The sequence below is a fragment of the Theobroma cacao genome, chromosome 9 (assembly GCF_000208745.1).
Source record: "Theobroma cacao cultivar B97-61/B2 chromosome 9, Criollo_cocoa_genome_V2, whole genome shotgun sequence".
Taxonomy (NCBI): domain Eukaryota; kingdom Viridiplantae; phylum Streptophyta; class Magnoliopsida; order Malvales; family Malvaceae; genus Theobroma; species Theobroma cacao.
This window is the reverse complement of record NC_030858.1, coordinates 32,360,396-32,377,355: the sequence shown is the minus strand read 5'-3', so window position 1 is coordinate 32,377,355 and position 16,960 is coordinate 32,360,396. Positions and strand designations below refer to the sequence as shown.

At 34.7% G+C, this 16,960-nt stretch overlaps 1 protein-coding gene and 1 pseudogene across 1 annotated transcript; one reads left to right on the top strand and one right to left on the bottom strand.

Moving 5' to 3' along the window:
• LOC18590132 (BTB/POZ and MATH domain-containing protein 4) lies at positions 518–6,020 on the top strand. The gene is made up of 4 exons (XM_007015474.2): positions 518–1,113; positions 1,930–2,275; positions 2,389–2,668; positions 5,035–6,020. The coding sequence occupies exons 1-4, from the start codon at positions 698–700 to the stop codon at positions 5,214–5,216; spliced, it is 1,224 nt and encodes a 407-aa protein (XP_007015536.1). The 5' UTR covers positions 518–697; the 3' UTR covers positions 5,217–6,020.
• Positions 9,186–12,900, bottom strand: LOC18590130 (annotated as a pseudogene).

Here is a 16,960-nt window from a genome sequence, read left to right as displayed (position 1 = left end):
AAAATTATAACTTATAAAAAAAATTATCAAATAATTTTAACTTAATTTTAAAAATTATTATTTTTCATAAAAACTTCATAATAATTTTTAAATTAAAAAAAAATCAAACCAAATAGGCTCTTAGAGTGAAAATATGCTATTAACTCTTGAAATTTTATTTTAAAAAGTTAAATAATTTTAGTGACAAATGATGTAATATTTTCGTTTCAAATAATATGTCGTACAAATGATTTTTGATTTTGAAATAATATGTAAAAAAAAATAACTAAAAGATTAAAATTATTTAATTTTTTAGAATAAAATCTCAAGAGCTACTAACATATTTTCACTCTAAAAATAAAAAATAATCACTTACTACAAAAGAAAAAATTACTCACCACAAAAGATATATGTAAAACAAATTAAATTAAATACTTTAGAAAAAGAAATGACATTATGGAGGTGAGAATATATTTTTCTTTAAAGGGCTTGGTCAAAATTGTAAATTTAAAGTTATGCAGACAACAAGACAAGGAGGATCCACAAATACATATGAATTTCATACCATCGCCGTTCCTTTTCCATTCTACTTATTATAGAAAAACAAAATAAAATCCAGAGATAGAAAAAGCCTACGATTCTTGAGCCTTCCACTCGAATTCTTCCTCAATTCGATGAATCTATCCAATCCAAAACCCTAAACCATTGAAATACCCCAATGACAAACCGCGCAACATCGCCGACAGCGACGGCAGAAGTTGAGCAAAGCCCACTGGTTTCTCCAACCAGCTCACGGTCGGTGACGGAGACGGTTAACGGGTCGCACCGGTTGGTGATCCAGGGATACAGCTTAGCCAAAGGGATTGGCGTGGGGAAGCACATTGCCAGCGACAATTTCACTGTGGGCGGCTACCAGTGGGCTATTTACTTCTACCCCGACGGCAAAAACCCAGAAGATAATTCCACTTATGTCTCCGTTTTCATTGCATTGGCTAGCGAAGGCACCGATGTTAGGGCGCTTTTCGAGCTTACGCTTGTGGATCAGAGCGGTAAAGGCAAGCATAAGGTTCATAGCCATTTCGATCGGTCCCTTGAGAGTGGGCCTTATTCCCTCAAATATCGTGGTAGTATGTGGTAGGGTTCTTCCCCTTATCCTTGTTCTTTTTTTTGTTTTAATTTTTTTATTTTATTAATGATAAAATATTTGGAATTTGAATGAATACAGTCTGCGCAAAAGCGATTGGTGGAAAGCAAAATAATGAATGATTAGAATGTAACGTTGCATTTTGTTATCCCAAAAGATTACAATTTTAATTTTAATGCACGGAAAAGCAAGTAGCGGAAACAACAACAGAACGGAGCCTAATTTGGTCGTTGTTGTGTTACCCCTTCATACTTTTGAAGTAATGTGACTGTCTCCAAAAAAATTATAGAAAAGAAATATCTTGAATGTTGGTGGATCTCTTTGTACCTCTTGTTTGGAAAGAGGACCAAATGATATTCCTTTGCCATCAGGAGAAGTAAGAATATTGGTTGTGGGAACTATATTAGTATTAACATGTTTATGTGTCTCTCTCTATGCACATATCATATGCTAATGATGCTTTATGAGGTTTCAGCTGGACTTATGATCGAAGACTCTTGTTTATCAGCTTTTAATTTCAATATAAAACATAAATTGTCGTGTAAACAAGGTGAGATATTGCTTTGTTAGGAATAAAGTGTTTTGTTATGGAAGAATTTGTGTATTTTGAAATGTTGTTCACGTGTACCTTCGGGTGTCTGTGTCTGCAGTGTTTGAGTTTCTACTTATTTGATTATAGTATTGATCTTGGGAAGGCCTGCTCTATAGCTAATTGAATGGAATCTGTTAATAGTCTACTTATTGTCCATGTTGCTGTTTACCTGACTTAAGTAATTATTCTTTCTCCTCTGTTCTCATTAATCTAGGGGGTACAAGCGTTTTTTCAGACGAGCTTTACTTGAAACATCAGATTACCTCAAGGATGATTGCTTGAAAATAAATTGTACTGTTGGAGTTGTCGTTTCAGCAATAGATTGTTCACGATTACACTCAATTCAGGTGCCAGAGTCTAATATAGGAGCACATTTTGGTATGCTGCTGGAAAATATGGAAGGTTCAGATATTACATTTGATGTGGCTGGGGAAAAATTTCATGCTCATAAGTTGGTATTAGCTGCTCGATCCCCTGTTTTTCGATCAGAATTTTTTGATGGGATGGATGAAGAAAAGCAAGAGATAGTCATCACCAATTTTGATCCGAAGGTTTTTAAGGTGAAAACATTCACATCCTTTTTCTGCCTTTCCTTTAAGGGCTTAGATCTGACTGTTGTTCCTGTGATTGTATTATAATCATTATTTCTGCTTTTCTTTTATGTGTCAAACAGGCCTTGTTGCACTTTATATACAGAGACACTCTTTCAGAAGATGTGGAGAGTGTTGGGTCTACCTTCTCCTCTGTGTCATCAATATCTGAAACACTAATAGCAAAATTGTTAGCGGCAGCAGATAGGTATGGTCTGGAGAGACTGAAATTAATGTGTGAATCCCATCTCTGCAAGAATATATCTGTCAATTCTGTTGCCAAAATTCTAGCTTTGGCTGACCAATATCATGCTTCGGAGTTAAAAGCTGTTTGTCTCAGATTTGCTGCTGAAAACCTAGCAGGTCTAAAACCTTCTTCCACTTTATATATTTGCTTTTGACATATACTTCCATATTTTCTCATCAATAAGATTTAAAGTGTTGTGAATATAGTAGTTTTTGAAAAATAGAACTTGTTACTTATTTGATCATGATATTTATCTGCAATGTGAATATCTCTTTCAGAACTTTATGTTCATCTTTCTTCTGTTAATGCATGGATAATGCTTTTGCTGCATAATTATGATAACATATTATGATTGTCTGGAGGTGATCCTTCTACTGCATGTTGAGGTGAATGAAGTGAGGATTTGGTGTAACAACAAATCTAGGCAATAGTATTCAGCATTGTTTATTTACTCTAAAATGATGCAACTTGATGCATATGTCTGGTGGTTTATCTGAACCTTGATAAAATAATCAAGTCATATTCTAGGTTTGTTTATTGAAAATTAAAGGCTGCTTAGTTGTATATGCTTCCTATTGGTGTAATGAGACAAAGAATCAAATTCATTGATAATTTGAATTCTAATAGACAGTTAGAGCCAGGCACTGATTTAGGTTTGGAGGAAAATGATCCATAGCTGAGGTTTGCTCTAAGTTCTTATGCATGGTTAGATGAGCCCAACTGTAACCATTGATAGGCACTGTGAGAATTGATAATTCAACGGTTTGATAATTATTTATATTAAGGAGCTTGGGTCACTAAAATGACTGGGTAAATTTTTGATATATTTTAATTGTCTTTCTGTAAATTATTAACTGAATCCTTTTGTTTCATGGGATATGACAGAAGAAGTTTGGATATTAACACGTGATCAGGTGGGATGGGAGATTAGTGTCCTTTATTTTGGTTCAAAGTATATTATTTTGTGTTTGTGCACACTGCATACGTGGGTGTTTGTTTAATGGTTTAGTCCTATGCTTTCGATAACATGGAGTTATGCTTTTCTGCACTGCTGTCTTATTAGACTGTATGGACTGTTATGCTGTCATACCTTGTAAGGAGCTAGGTATTGGGGGAAGCACCCATGTTCACAGAATTGCACATACCCTAGGGATATTAACTAGTCCATGTATGGTAGAATTTATGCTGACCTGATTAAGACTAAAAACATACTTATAAATTCCATAAATTTACTTCTCTTAAGACTCTTTGAGTGGTCAAAGTGGCCTGTAAAACTGGGATGTGAGGCAAACTAATCCTTTTGGCAAAATTTTTCATCTTACATGTTAGTCGGAATAAAAGATACAGAAATTCTCATCATTGTTTCAACTTTACCTTTCAGGTTAGACCTAACACAGATGTCCAGTGTTTCAATTTAAGCCTTGAGAATTATTCTGGTACATATTCCAGAGTCATTTGAATGTTCAGTGCCTTCACTAAAACTGTGATTGCATATGGTTTTCCTGCTATGTCATTATTTTAACATTGTTGTCACTCAAGTAGCATGAGTATAAAGTATTTATTTTTATTTTTTAAAAATATAGGGTGGTTTACTGGTGCTTTATATATATATATATATATATATATATATATATATATATATAATTGTGTTGTGTTTGGCTGGAAGAAACTTGGGAATAAGAACCAAAATGTTTTGCAGTTGTCGAGATCATTCTTTCCGATCCCATTCAGGGGATGTAACATTCAACACCCTCCTGTGTTATTTCTTGCCCTTTCTGTGAGATGAAAATTCAGACGAAGTTGTGACCTTTTTCACCTCTCCCAAAGCTTGAATGCAATGAGAGGATTATTTGAATCTTCCTTGCTTTTCTATCTCATGTGCCAATTCATTGCTTACTGTAATTTTTGAAATCCTCAACCTTCAAAAGTTACTTGTCCCCCTTGTATATGTAATTACTGTTGTATGTGTGTTTAGCAATGAACGTGTAAGGGCATGGGGGGAACAGGCCCATGTTTCATGTTGTGACACTTGTGTGCTATTCCTTTTCATAGGCCACTTAGTGTGTGTGAGAACCTATGCTCAATTAAAGTCGTGGGTTGGAAAATAGTTACTGTAGAGATTCAGCCACGTGCTGAGGCTGCAGTTTTCATGTGCGAGCTTATTATTATTCATGCATGATTGAATGAAACTAGCTTGGTTTTGGAAGCAACTGTGGATTTAGCTGTTATAGTATGTACTTACAGAGAAATTTCTAAAATCTTTCTTCTCTTAAGTAATTATGGGTGGAGCTTATTCTTGTTGGAGTTTATTAACATCTTTTAGCTTGTTCTTAGATATTCTTCTGACTTTAACCTTGGAATATTTATAGACTATCTTCCTTCTCAGGAGGATAGTAGATAGTTGGAAAGGTTAAAATCAAGAATGAAAGTTTCTTGTGCATATATTTGCTATCTCAATCCCTAATGGGTGGTCTTGTTGCAGCTGTCATGCGTACAGATGGCTTTGAATACCTAAAAGAGAACTGCCCTTCACTTCAGTCAGAGCTCCTGAAGACAGTTGCAGGTTGTGATGAGGATCGTAGCAGTGGTGGAAAATCTCGGAGTGTGTGGGCACAACTTTCAGATGGTGATACCAGTGGCAGGAGGGTCAGGCAAAGAACCTGATCTCAAGATTGTTGTCTTGTAAATTGGTGTGATAATATACTTGTTCGATGGCCGATTTGAACACCTGATTGGTTGGTTTCCCCAGCACCAAAAAGAAATTAAAAAAAAAAAAGAAGCGATGATGTCAAAACAAAGGAAAAAAAAACCTGAAGCAGAGGCAGAAACAGAAGCACTGCCAACCTTGTAAGAGGAGTAAAATAGAATGTTGTAAATTTGTGGGTTTATTCTAAATGTCTGCTAATTGTTGGAAGTAGGTGAAGGGCAAGACATGGCCCTGGTGATCCGTTTACAGCGTCGCTAACAAATTTTGCCATTTCGAGGTGGAAAGCTGTTAATCTTAACTAAGTCAACTTTTTTTTGTGTCTTCTGTTGCTCTTCTTGTGGATTGAGAAGATGGGCTCGTTAGAAATGGGACATTGAACTTGGATTGGGCGAGATTGCATTGTTGGTTGAGTAGTCAGGCAGTTTGAGGACCGGCTAGAAAAATCAATTTTCTAGTTAGGTTTAGCCTCTGTTTTGCTCAAGATGGTAAGGATGGATGGACCAGAAAGACTAGTCATGCTAATAAGTCTGTCGTGTGGTTAAATTGGATTCTTCAGTAAAGCGGCGGATCCTAGAGGCAGAATGTGGGTATGCTTATGCTAGAGTAGTTCCCACTGCATATTCTGTCAGAGTGAGTCAGGAAGGTTGCCCATAAACATTTCATCTTTTTGCAATATTTCAATTTCGTCAATACTGTATTACTTTTTGGGTGTCCAAATGTTAATATATTAATGAATAATACCGTCGCCAATTTGCTGTGGCTGTTCTTTTTTTTTTTTTTTTTTAATTTTGTAAGGAAAGAATTCTGCCAGAGTTAAAAACAAGAAGATGGTGAGGAATGAGGAGGACTAGACCTGGAAGGGTATTCGGTTTTTGCCTTCTGGATATAGAAATAGTCGAACTTCCTCAATAGGCCCAAACTTGTGCCAATATTTAGTCGTACCTTGCTTAATCTTCACACTTCCAAGTTCCAACTGTATTAGTACATGTTCCCTTAACAGCAAAGGCATCTCCTATCGATTAATTTGTAGCCAACTTATTCAACTCACTAGTTAAAAAAGGTTCGAGAATAAGTCCAACCAAGTCAATAAGACAGACAGCCCAAGTCTCTTAAAAACATCAATGCCCTGCCGGTCTTCCCTTGGATTCTTGCTTCCCAAGAAAATCACACCTCCATAAAACCCTAACATTGAAAGCAAAACAAAAGGCCCTTTGTTTTCTTCTGGTCTACTCTTGTCAAGGAAAATTTCTGAGTCCCCACTTTCTAGGCTTTGATACAGATTACGGCAAAAGGATGGTACATGGTTGGTGCTCTCACTGCCTGAATTTTTGCAGGTTGGCTCTCGACGGCGCCTTCATGTAAGTAATCTCATCTTTCTGTGTACTGTATAATTTTTTCACTTGTTCCTCGACCAATTTGCAAAATGAATTATTGATCTTTCTCTTTTTCTTTCCTGTTATTTTAAAGAGAGAGAGAGAGAGAAATGTCATCGTATTTAAGTTACTGTATGTGATTTGATTGCAGATCGTGTTCAACTTGTGGAAAGGTGTTGGGTCAAGTTAGTGTAAAGACGGCTTCCAATATGAAGAGGAACACAAGATTTAAGAGAAGCAAAAGAGTGACAAGAAGGCAAAGGCAGACATGCTTCGGTCGGATTTGATTCTTTCCTATCATATGAGCAAACCAAAGTTTGGATGAAATTAATTAATTACATAATTTGTCCCTTAATTTCTCTAATAATTCTTTTAAATTTCTTTTTTTTTCATTCCATAATTCTTTTATTTAAACATGTATATATATGGATGTTAATGGAAATTAACATTTGCCAGTCAGTATATTTGGTGTTGTGGCAACAATTCTCTCTCTAATATGAAATTGTTCTCCATTTTTTTTTCTTCATCTATTTCCTCATTTTCTCTTCATTTTCATTCACATTCTCGACAACCAAACACTAATTGAAGTTATCCATATACTCACTTTGATCAGGTTTCCTCACTTTCTCTCCATTTCGTCCATTGTTAACGATTATTCAAAGTTCCAAGTTCTATTCTAACTACTCAAAATCCCATAAGGTCATGCAACAACTGCAATGAACAAATTAAGGATGAAAAAGATACTCAATCTCATCAATAAAAGTGAAAATAATTTTGTAACTAAGTCGTTTTTTATTTTAAATCCAAAAACACAATAGACAACCCAGTTGACTCAGTGTGGTTGTAAGACTAGCAACCACCTCAAAAGTTTGGTCCCCCCCCAATCTCTCAAAGGTTCTCAGACTCGAGAACCTCCACTTCGACTCCGATGAAATTCTTGCTATTCGGCAACTCAAGTGAAGTATTAAAAATGGGTATCGAAGGAAATGAAAGAATAAACAAGGAAAAAGATCCCTTGGCGTTCGAAGCCGTGGCAGTTAAGGACCGTAAGGTCTGGCAGCGGCAACAATGAAGCAAGTCAGCAACAGTGAGAGTCAATGAGAGAAAGAAAGGCAACAAGAAGGAGATGGGGACGGAAAAGAACAATGAAAGATAGAACAAACGATAAAAGAAGGAGATGAACGGGGCTTATGATCCAAAGGCCTCATGATCTGAACATTGGATGCAGCCAGAGACACATTAAAACTTGACATTTCAATCAAATTACCAAATCAAAATATCATGCAGATCACATTTACTTGCCATGTTATGTAGTAGCATAGATTTATATATAGATAACTAATGACAAAGAAGAGAAGGTCTAACACGAGGGAAAAGAACCTGCTAGATTAGCCTAGGTGACTGCCTGGCAACCTGAAAGGAGTTTCAGGTTTCTTAGCCATTTACTTGAATCCTTGGGGAAAGGTGCAGGCAAGTCATCCTTGGCTACCAAGCATGACTCTTTACCTCATGTAAGACCTCTTTCCTTCTCAGTTTTATGCACCAAGGGGAAGACGGTACTTGGTGTATATAGAGCTTTAAAGGAACAGTACTAGTGCTGATAAGCCTTATAATGTTAGCATCTAATTTTAGATCCTCTTGCTACCCGTACAATGGAATATGTTCTTCTCAATCTTCAATGGAGAATTCTTATTGAAGGAAAATGTTCATGAAATCTTTTCATAGAATAAACATAAAGTCAAATGAAAAAGCAACATCTTTGTCTAATATTGACTACTTTATTTTATTTTAAGAAATGACACTTCAAATTTTCAATTGGATGGATATGGTTGTTGACAGAAAAAGGAGGCCTTAGAGTGCACAAGTTGATGAATTCTTCACTTAGCTTTACAAATCACATTTTAATCCAAAATCTCTGCCTTTCCATTTTGGTTCTACCTTTAGTTGAATCCTTGTAGGAATAAATTCTTCTTTCCTTCTAGGTAAAGTAAAAAATCTTGCATGGGCAAGAATGGAGTTGAAAAAGAAAAATGCAGATTACATATGTTCAATTGTTGCATCTTTTTCTCTTTTCTGATCTTTGCTCTCTTTGTATGCCTAGTGTAGACATGAATCATGTTCTATGGTGGATAGCAACTCTTTGCTGCCGGTTTGTGATGGAATCCAAATCTTATAAGTTGGTAACACATTATTTTTCTATACAAGAACCACTAGGCAAAAGGCCAACCTTTGATATGTCAATTTGTTAAGGTTAATTAGCTATGCTTACATGATCAATTTAAGGCAATCAGTGATTGGATTAAGCTCACTGTTGACTCTTCTTACTCTTTTGAATTTGATTTTTTTTTTTGTTGTTCTTTTGGTTTTGATATATTTTCGAACTCAGAATTTGAATATCGGGGCAGGAGGAAAATGAAGATTTGGAAAATAAATTCAACTTTAACACTTAAAAAGGAACTGGAAAGCAAAGAATGATTACTGCAAAACTAACAACAGTTTATCCTTTTCTCCTTCAAATGAAGTTTAAGAAGATGCCGTTTAGTTTCAAGTGTACTAAAGAGCTGGGAAAAGCTTGTTGAGCCTGCAGGGTAGTGCATAGAATTCATCATTCCTAACATCTGATTTGTATGAGCTAAACTTCTCCCACCACTTCAAGCCACTGTCCTTTTTGGTTTCATCATTTTCTCGAGAAAGTGTTGAATCAAAGAACAAAGCAACCAAAGCAGCAACTGTTGTATGAGACATGAAGATCACAAGCACTATGTCACTGAACTGCAATTCAATAAAAAAGAAGAACAAATATGTTAAGAGCTAATAAACAGAAAGTGAGTAGATTTATTCAAGTAGAGAAATGGAAAGTAAATTCAGGCTTGATGAAAATTAGTCCAGGAATCTTACTCAACCAGCATGGTGAGCCGATCTCAAACCACCGTGATAATATTTTCTGAAGTAGTTTGGAACTGATAAACCCATGAAGAAAGAGAAGCCTAATATGAATTTTGTTTTGAAACTGTTGAGGTTACAGAATTGGAGAAAGCTAAGACCAGCAGAAGAGACACAGCCAAAGAGAACACAGCATGAAGCTGCTACAATAGGCTGTGGTACAGAAGCAAAAAAAGCTCCAAATTTTCGTGGTAAAGGACATAAGATAGCCACAGATAAGTAATCAGTGGCAGCATCAATGGAAGAAAGAAGAAATGGAAAAAGTACTTTGAGCTCCTGTTTTTGACATGGAATGCACTTTCAACTTTTATAGATTAATAAAATTTTGAAACAAAATCGACAAACAACATTGAGTTAGTCTTGAATTGCTGGCCTACCAAATGCAGAGAAGAAAATCATGAACCCATCTGATACTTGAATCACTCTACGGCTTCCAACTCTTGTCATTGCCAACAGGCCTACATTTTCACTGCAAAGAGCAAAGTATAGTTCAGGCTGGCAGATATCCTTGTAATGATCCAAAACTCAATATATGTTTAATAACTAAGTTTCAAGTTTAATACACTGATGCAGTAGTCCCAGTAACAGAACTAAGCAAGCCATTGGGCAAAACCCCTACTCCCTAAAAATGAGGGAAAAATGCATTAATTAAGTGTAAAATAGAGGACAATCTAGAACTGAGACTAGTGTCAAGGTATTGTTCACTTAGACTTCTAAGAAACAAATCCTACCAGCCAGCCAGTACCACAGCTAATAACAGAAGGTGGAACGGGAGGGGCACTTCCATATCTTGCAGCTGCAAAGAATGTACCAGTTGACTGCAAATAACAAGATGATTAATGGAATCTAAAGATACCAACAATTCTACTGCTATATTTTTTCCCCCCTTGAGATCAAATTCTATAGCTTTATGTTTTCAAAAGTCTATACAAATATTAGATAAAACTGTCCAATAGTGCTATCAAATTGAACTGCATTTAACAAATTCCTGATTCAGATGTAGACAAATGAAGTTATATACATATTTAGATGATATAACGTCAGAGTAAGACCATTATCCTTGATGGTTTAACGTATCCCTACCCACTTTTGGCTTTGAAACTAAGAGGAATTGATTTCGTAAAGCCTAAAATCCAAGTGAGAGTTTGAAAGTTTGTCAAGGATCAAACCTCAGAAAGAGATACAAAAGCAGGAGCCATGATTACAAAGGCTTCTCCAGCATTAAAGGTGGGGCTTCCCCATTGAAAGGGACAAGGAATATATATCCTGCAGTGAAGGAAAAAAAATATGGGAATAAGACCTTATGTTGCAAAATAATGCACCATTTATAGGAAACAAAATGATAAATATATTACATATGAGTATCTTTAATCATTTACATGTTAAAATTTGTACCAGTTCTCATAGTCCCACCAAGGAGCTGTGCTAATGAATCCAGCAGGATCAGTGCGACAGCTAATCTGAGTGTTCTCAGGTTTGTGTTTGTACACAGTAGTTGAAGTTAGAAGTTGAGCAAATAACCATGTAATTGCAACTGAAATCAGGACTACAAATCTGTCAAAGATGGGCTGCTTTGATTCTATATAACAAGGAAGATACTGCAAAAGCATGAAACACACGATAGAAATTAAGAGGAAGGACTTATCAGCAGCAACATATCACAGACATTTCAGATTATTTGGTCAACTGAAGCTTAAGGTACACAACTCCCACATAAGTATAGGGTTAACCATGCTTCATGTTTGCTCTAAACAGAAAAATTGGTGTGCTTTGCTCTAAACAAGAAAATTGGTGCTTGAGAAGAGGGTTTTTTTAAAGCTTTCTATTCCTTAAACAGGCAAAAACTCTGCTTTCCATTTGACTCTTGACAAATTGCTTTTTAAAAAGCGAACATGTAACTTACCTGTGAAATGAAAACCATGATAATGATCCCTGTAAGGCCAATTTCAACACATTTTGCAAGCTTAACTAGGGAAAAGAAAAGAATCAACTAATCATTTAGCAAGAAATGGCATAAGCACTGCAATTATTACTAATAACTGAGAGCAACAATGAAGGATACACAAAAATTTACCATGGGGAAGCCGAGATGATGAAGTCCAAGCCCAGTAAAAGTCACATACGGAACAACAGATAAAGGACTAAGGAGCCTGAAGAAGAAAGTAAAGTAGTCAGGATACCCAACCATAATAGAAATCAAAATACTTTCAAGAACTCACCTCGCAACACTTGTCCACAATCCTAAAAGTCCAATTGTACTTTAGAAACATGCAGCAACAATGAGTGCACCTTGTATTCCTCTCATTGTCCCAACAAACCTCTCTAAAATGATACAATTAAAAGAAATTTTTCAAGATTTCTAAAGTGAGGTAAAGAACTAGCTGCACTTTAAGATGATATAGTTGAAAAAGAAATTTTACAAAAGCGTTAACATGAGCAGTTAACCTCATATGGATCTGAATAAGAATTGTACCTGCTTGCTTGGATTATAGAAGTTACAGGAACGAAATAAGCATATGAACCCACAATGTGGGAAGTTGGGTTCCAAACAATGACTGAAAAAATGTGCTTAATCCTGAAACAAAAAGTAAGTTCTGCGTCACTGTTGCCTTCTCAGCCTGTGTTAAAACAGTGGAAAAAAAGAAAGAGATTTAGCTAGATATTTAGCTACTTGCACAGTGTATAAAGGAAAAAACAGAAGAAGCTTCAAGATACATAACTTGTTAAATCTTCACATTCCCACCGCCCATTTGAGGAACAATTATGCTAGGAATCAAAACATTGATGCCAAGAGTGAGTAGATAATGCTGGAAACCCAATACAATTGCTTCAGCTGCATACAAATGAACTTCCACATTTCAACAAAATATTGAATACAAAAACCAAGAAGAAGCTCAATGATTCAAAGGTCAGTTGACTAAATCCTATGTTTGGCTCTAAAAAAGAATGAAACGGAACGTTGCATGCATGAAAGTCAGGCAGTGTCCTAAAAACAAAAGCTAAAACACAAGAAGCCAGTAGAGAGTGAAGAAACAATATGAAAAAAAAAGTTAAAGATAATGATGTTAAAAGCACTAAATGGAAATGACTGTTAAAAGTATAATAAAAAAGAATGGGTAAGAGTAGAGTGCGTATATAGAAAATAATTAGATATGAGAATAGTTTACAGACGCCATGGAGGAGGACTGTTGATGCAGTACTGAATTCCGGGTAGTTGCTCCTTGACTGAATTTGGTTGTGGCGCCTCAACCGTATTATTGGTAGCAGCCCCAGCCCCAGCCCCAGCCCCACCGCCATTGTTACCAGCAGCACCATTTTGGGCCATATCTATTCAAGGGATACTTACTTACAATGAAGCAGAGAAGCAAGAAGTCAGGCGATGCTTAAAAGGAATAGAATGGCTACCGTTACTTATTTACTAATATTTAAATATTTATTGTGGATTTTATGAAAATTTTCATTTATGAGCCTAAAATCAGGATATTCAAATGTCAGGAAAACAACCAAGAAACAAATCTGGATTGAATCAAAGAAACTGCAATATCGCAAAGGAGAAAGAAACCCCGTTTTTCTTTTTCTTTTTATCGAAATAAAGCATCAATATGGAATATCAATAGAAAACTTTGGATTTAGATTTGAGAAATTCTAAAGAGTATATACTGTCAATAAATCATAATTTTTCATCATATCAAAAGAAGCATTTAATGATAAGGATGAAGAAAAATTTTGATAAGTTGGAAGATTGTGCATCTGGATATGAGTTCGAAAAATTGATAGGATTCTGCTTAAAATTTCAATTAAAACACTGTAAGTGGAATCCAGCCATGCCAGAATTTGTCCTCTGAATTGATATGCAGGGGGTAGTTGATTCAAAGAACTTGGCACGATCCTTGCTGATGAAGAAAGGCAAAGTTTCATGGTCCAGGGGTCCATAGTTTGGTCCAGATTAAACATTAAATAACCATGAGAAAGAAATGAATGGATTCTCCTAATATTTATCTTACAAATTTGAAGCATGATATGTTGCATTCTTCTACATTTATCTGACACAAGGTGAATGCTGTAGATGGCTCATATACAAAAGAAGAGAAGGCCTAGCATGGAGAAAAGAGCCTGTCAAGTTAGCCAAGACTGGCTTGCCTGCATGGGAGCTGACAAGACCTTTAAAGGTAATCTTATATCAGAATACCCACTTCACCAGAACGAGTAGGCAAGTCATTCTTGGCTATGAGACAAGGCTCTGATCCTCATATTAGAGCTCTCTTCCTTTCAAATTCAAGCTCTAGAGGGATGCAATAACCTTTGTTTTGAAGTCTCTATGTACAGCTCTATGAAAATATAATTTGAGATAAGACCGAGATTGCCACCACTTTTCATCATCCAAGAATAAATTCTGTTCCATATATCTAGTTTTGGTTTTGAAGCTTATGACAGAAAGAATATATAATTGCTTCAAGAGGAATGTCAATGTGAGTGACCTTTAGCTCTTTCAAAAGGATATGAATAACTGTGAAAATGCACATATAGGCTTGGAAATTGACCTTCCATTGAAAGTAAAGGTCTAAGGTTCAAATGTCTCCACTTTGATCTTCCTTGATATGTCATAAAAAAAAAAGAGAGAGAAGAAAGATAAAATTATTAAACCAAACTTGAGTTGAGGGATAGTATATTTCCACTAGACCCTAGTGAAACAGCAACCAATTTGTGTTCATGACAATTCCAAATTCCCAATGTTATTTGCTACTAAAATTATGAAATTGATGGAATTTATTTGCATTACTGCTTTTAAAGTGAACCGATTGATACATTTCCATATATATGGATCTTGTGTCAATGTTATATATGTACATAAATAAGAGATGAGTTGGATTTTAAATTTATAAATAAATGTCTTTCTTCAACTGATAGAAATATTTTTTGAGTTGAAAATGTAGACTCGTGACTTTAACATCATTTGCAACTTTGAGTATTTGTCTCTCTTCCTTGAGTACGAGAGAAAGTACTTTGACTTGAACTTAAGATTTTACTTGTACCTCTTTTTTTTCTATATCATGTAGTATACTTTTAAATATATAGTAGCGGAGAATTAAAATTGCGATTTATTCATTTATTAAGGAAGGAACATGATCATTGATTTAATCAAAATTTCTTTTTTTATCCTCCTTGTATATGTGGCTATTTTTATGTTCTTTTTACCATATACTCAAAATAGTTGGAGGTAAGGGAATAATTTTAGCTTAACATCTCATGTTCTTTTTTGCATGTGTTATGCTTAGTTAATTACTGTTAGGCTTTAACCTTAAGCAATATTCTACTAGGAAAGTTGTTGCCTTGGCTACAAGTTATTCTGTTAAAACAAAATTTTCCTCCACAGACACAACTGTGGCTTCATCTTTGAAAAAGGATTTGTGGATATGAGAATGAAATCAGTAATTAATTATAATAATTATCCTAATATAGGCAAAATAAATGTATAACATAATGTTAATTATATTTTCAGAGTTAGATGTGTCATGGTTGTTATTTTCTTCGTAAGCGAGACCGTGGAAGCCAGACATATAATTGCATATATCTTTATTGCCACTAGAAATGGGAGCATTCTTGACCGACTTAGCTATATGCATTCTGAAGTTATCATTCCAAATCTTTCTTCCCCAAGCAAATCAGATTCGCATTTATAAAATCCTTGAAAAACGCTAATTATTAAGAATAGGTTAGGAAAAACATATTAGGAGGAACCCCAAAAACATAGAGTAAAAAGGGCTTAATATTTGTTTGGCCTGACTTTTTTTTATAGCTTTTTTACTTTTTAAAAGTAAAAGTTAGGTCAAACAAGGATTTTGAGAAGTTTTTATAAAAAAATAATTTTTTAAGATAACAAAATTTAAAAAAAACTTTAAGAAAAGTTCTAGAGAGAAGTTTTTTTCTTTTACATATAAACATGTTTTTTCAAATTTTAGTTTTTAGTTAACTATTAGACGTGATGAGGGATATTGGTGGAAGTCAGTAGAAATATATTGAAAATAAATTTTGAAATTTTTTTTAGAAGTGAGAGAAGGGGAATTTAAATCTTACTTTAACATAAAGAGATCATGTGCTAATCAATAAGTCAAATACTCAGATACATAAATTTTGCAATTATTAGCTTGTTTCTTCTTTTTTTGTCTTTCCAAATCTTTTATAAATTTTCTAGAATTGTTTATATAAAACAATTATGTTCAAATGCGTGTTACATTTTATCTGTGCAACAAATTTTTAATCAAATATTACTTTACTTTGTATATTTTGAAAGATTTTGTAATAATTTTTGAGTAAATAAAAGTTCTTACATTAGTTTTTTTAATATTTTTAATATTTTGCTTTATAGAAAAAAGATAAATGCAAAAAAGTAAAAGAAAAAAAAATCAAATATCCAAAAAAACAAACCAAATGAAATCTGAATGAATGATTATGAAAATAGGATAAAATAAATTAAAAATAAAACTTGACTGCTAATTGCTAACAAAATTTCATCCATGGCGACATCTGATAGCTGAACAGACTTATACAGCGAGAAAGAGCATAGATTTTTTTTTGGGGCAAATATATATAGAAGAAGAGAAAGCCTAACATCATAGAAAAGAGGCTGTTAGATTAGCCAAGGAGACTGCCTGGGAACTAACAAAGACAGGTTCAAAGTCAGTTTCCTTGCCTCTGGAAAACCTCTTGGGAATGGAAGTTGTCGGCAAGTCATCCTTGGCTACCAAACAGCACTCTTATCTTCATATAAGACCTCTCTCCCAGATCAATCGCTCTTCATTTCATGCTCAAAATGGAGATGATATCTGTATTTATACTTTCAGGCAATGGAGTATATAGTACATCAAACAGTTGTTTTAAAACTTTTAGATGGAATGGAATTCGATTTCATATTCACGGCCTCTTGTTATATGCTTAATTATCTTTACTAATTGGAGCCCATTTCCTCTCCTTTTCCTTGTATGCATCATTTGACTGCCCATAATGGAACATATTCTCTTCAATCCTGAGTAAAGGATTCCTGAAAGAAGAAAAGCTTATGAGAGAGAGTTGTTGATGAAGTCAAATAGAACCAAATCTTCAGGTAAAGGAACTCATTGATAGTTTATGTCTCCGATGGGAAATATCCAAGTGCTTAAGGACCTGAAATTCTAATTTAGAAGTCTTAAATTCGAATATTAAGAAGGGAAATTATGAGTTGCGAAACGATTACCTCTCATCGTGTGGTTCAAGATCACATGTATTAAAGAAAAGAACTCATTGACTATTAGGATAAGGGTATCTATAAAAGGTATAATAGTAAGGTAGTTTATTAATTAGCATAATAAAATCAAATCAAATGAATCTATATGTTTTTATTTGAAAAA

Coding starts and splice junctions, on each gene's coding strand:
- LOC18590132 (XM_007015474.2), top strand. CDS start 698: ATGACAAACCGCGCAACATCGCCGACAGCGACGGCAGAAGTTGAGCAA. Junction 2,276..2,388: donor TTGATCCGAAGGTTTTTAAG/GTGAAAACATTC, acceptor TGTGTCAAACAG/GCCTTGTTGCACTTTATATA. Junction 2,669..5,034: donor TGCTGCTGAAAACCTAGCAG/GTCTAAAACCTT, acceptor GTCTTGTTGCAG/CTGTCATGCGTACAGATGGC.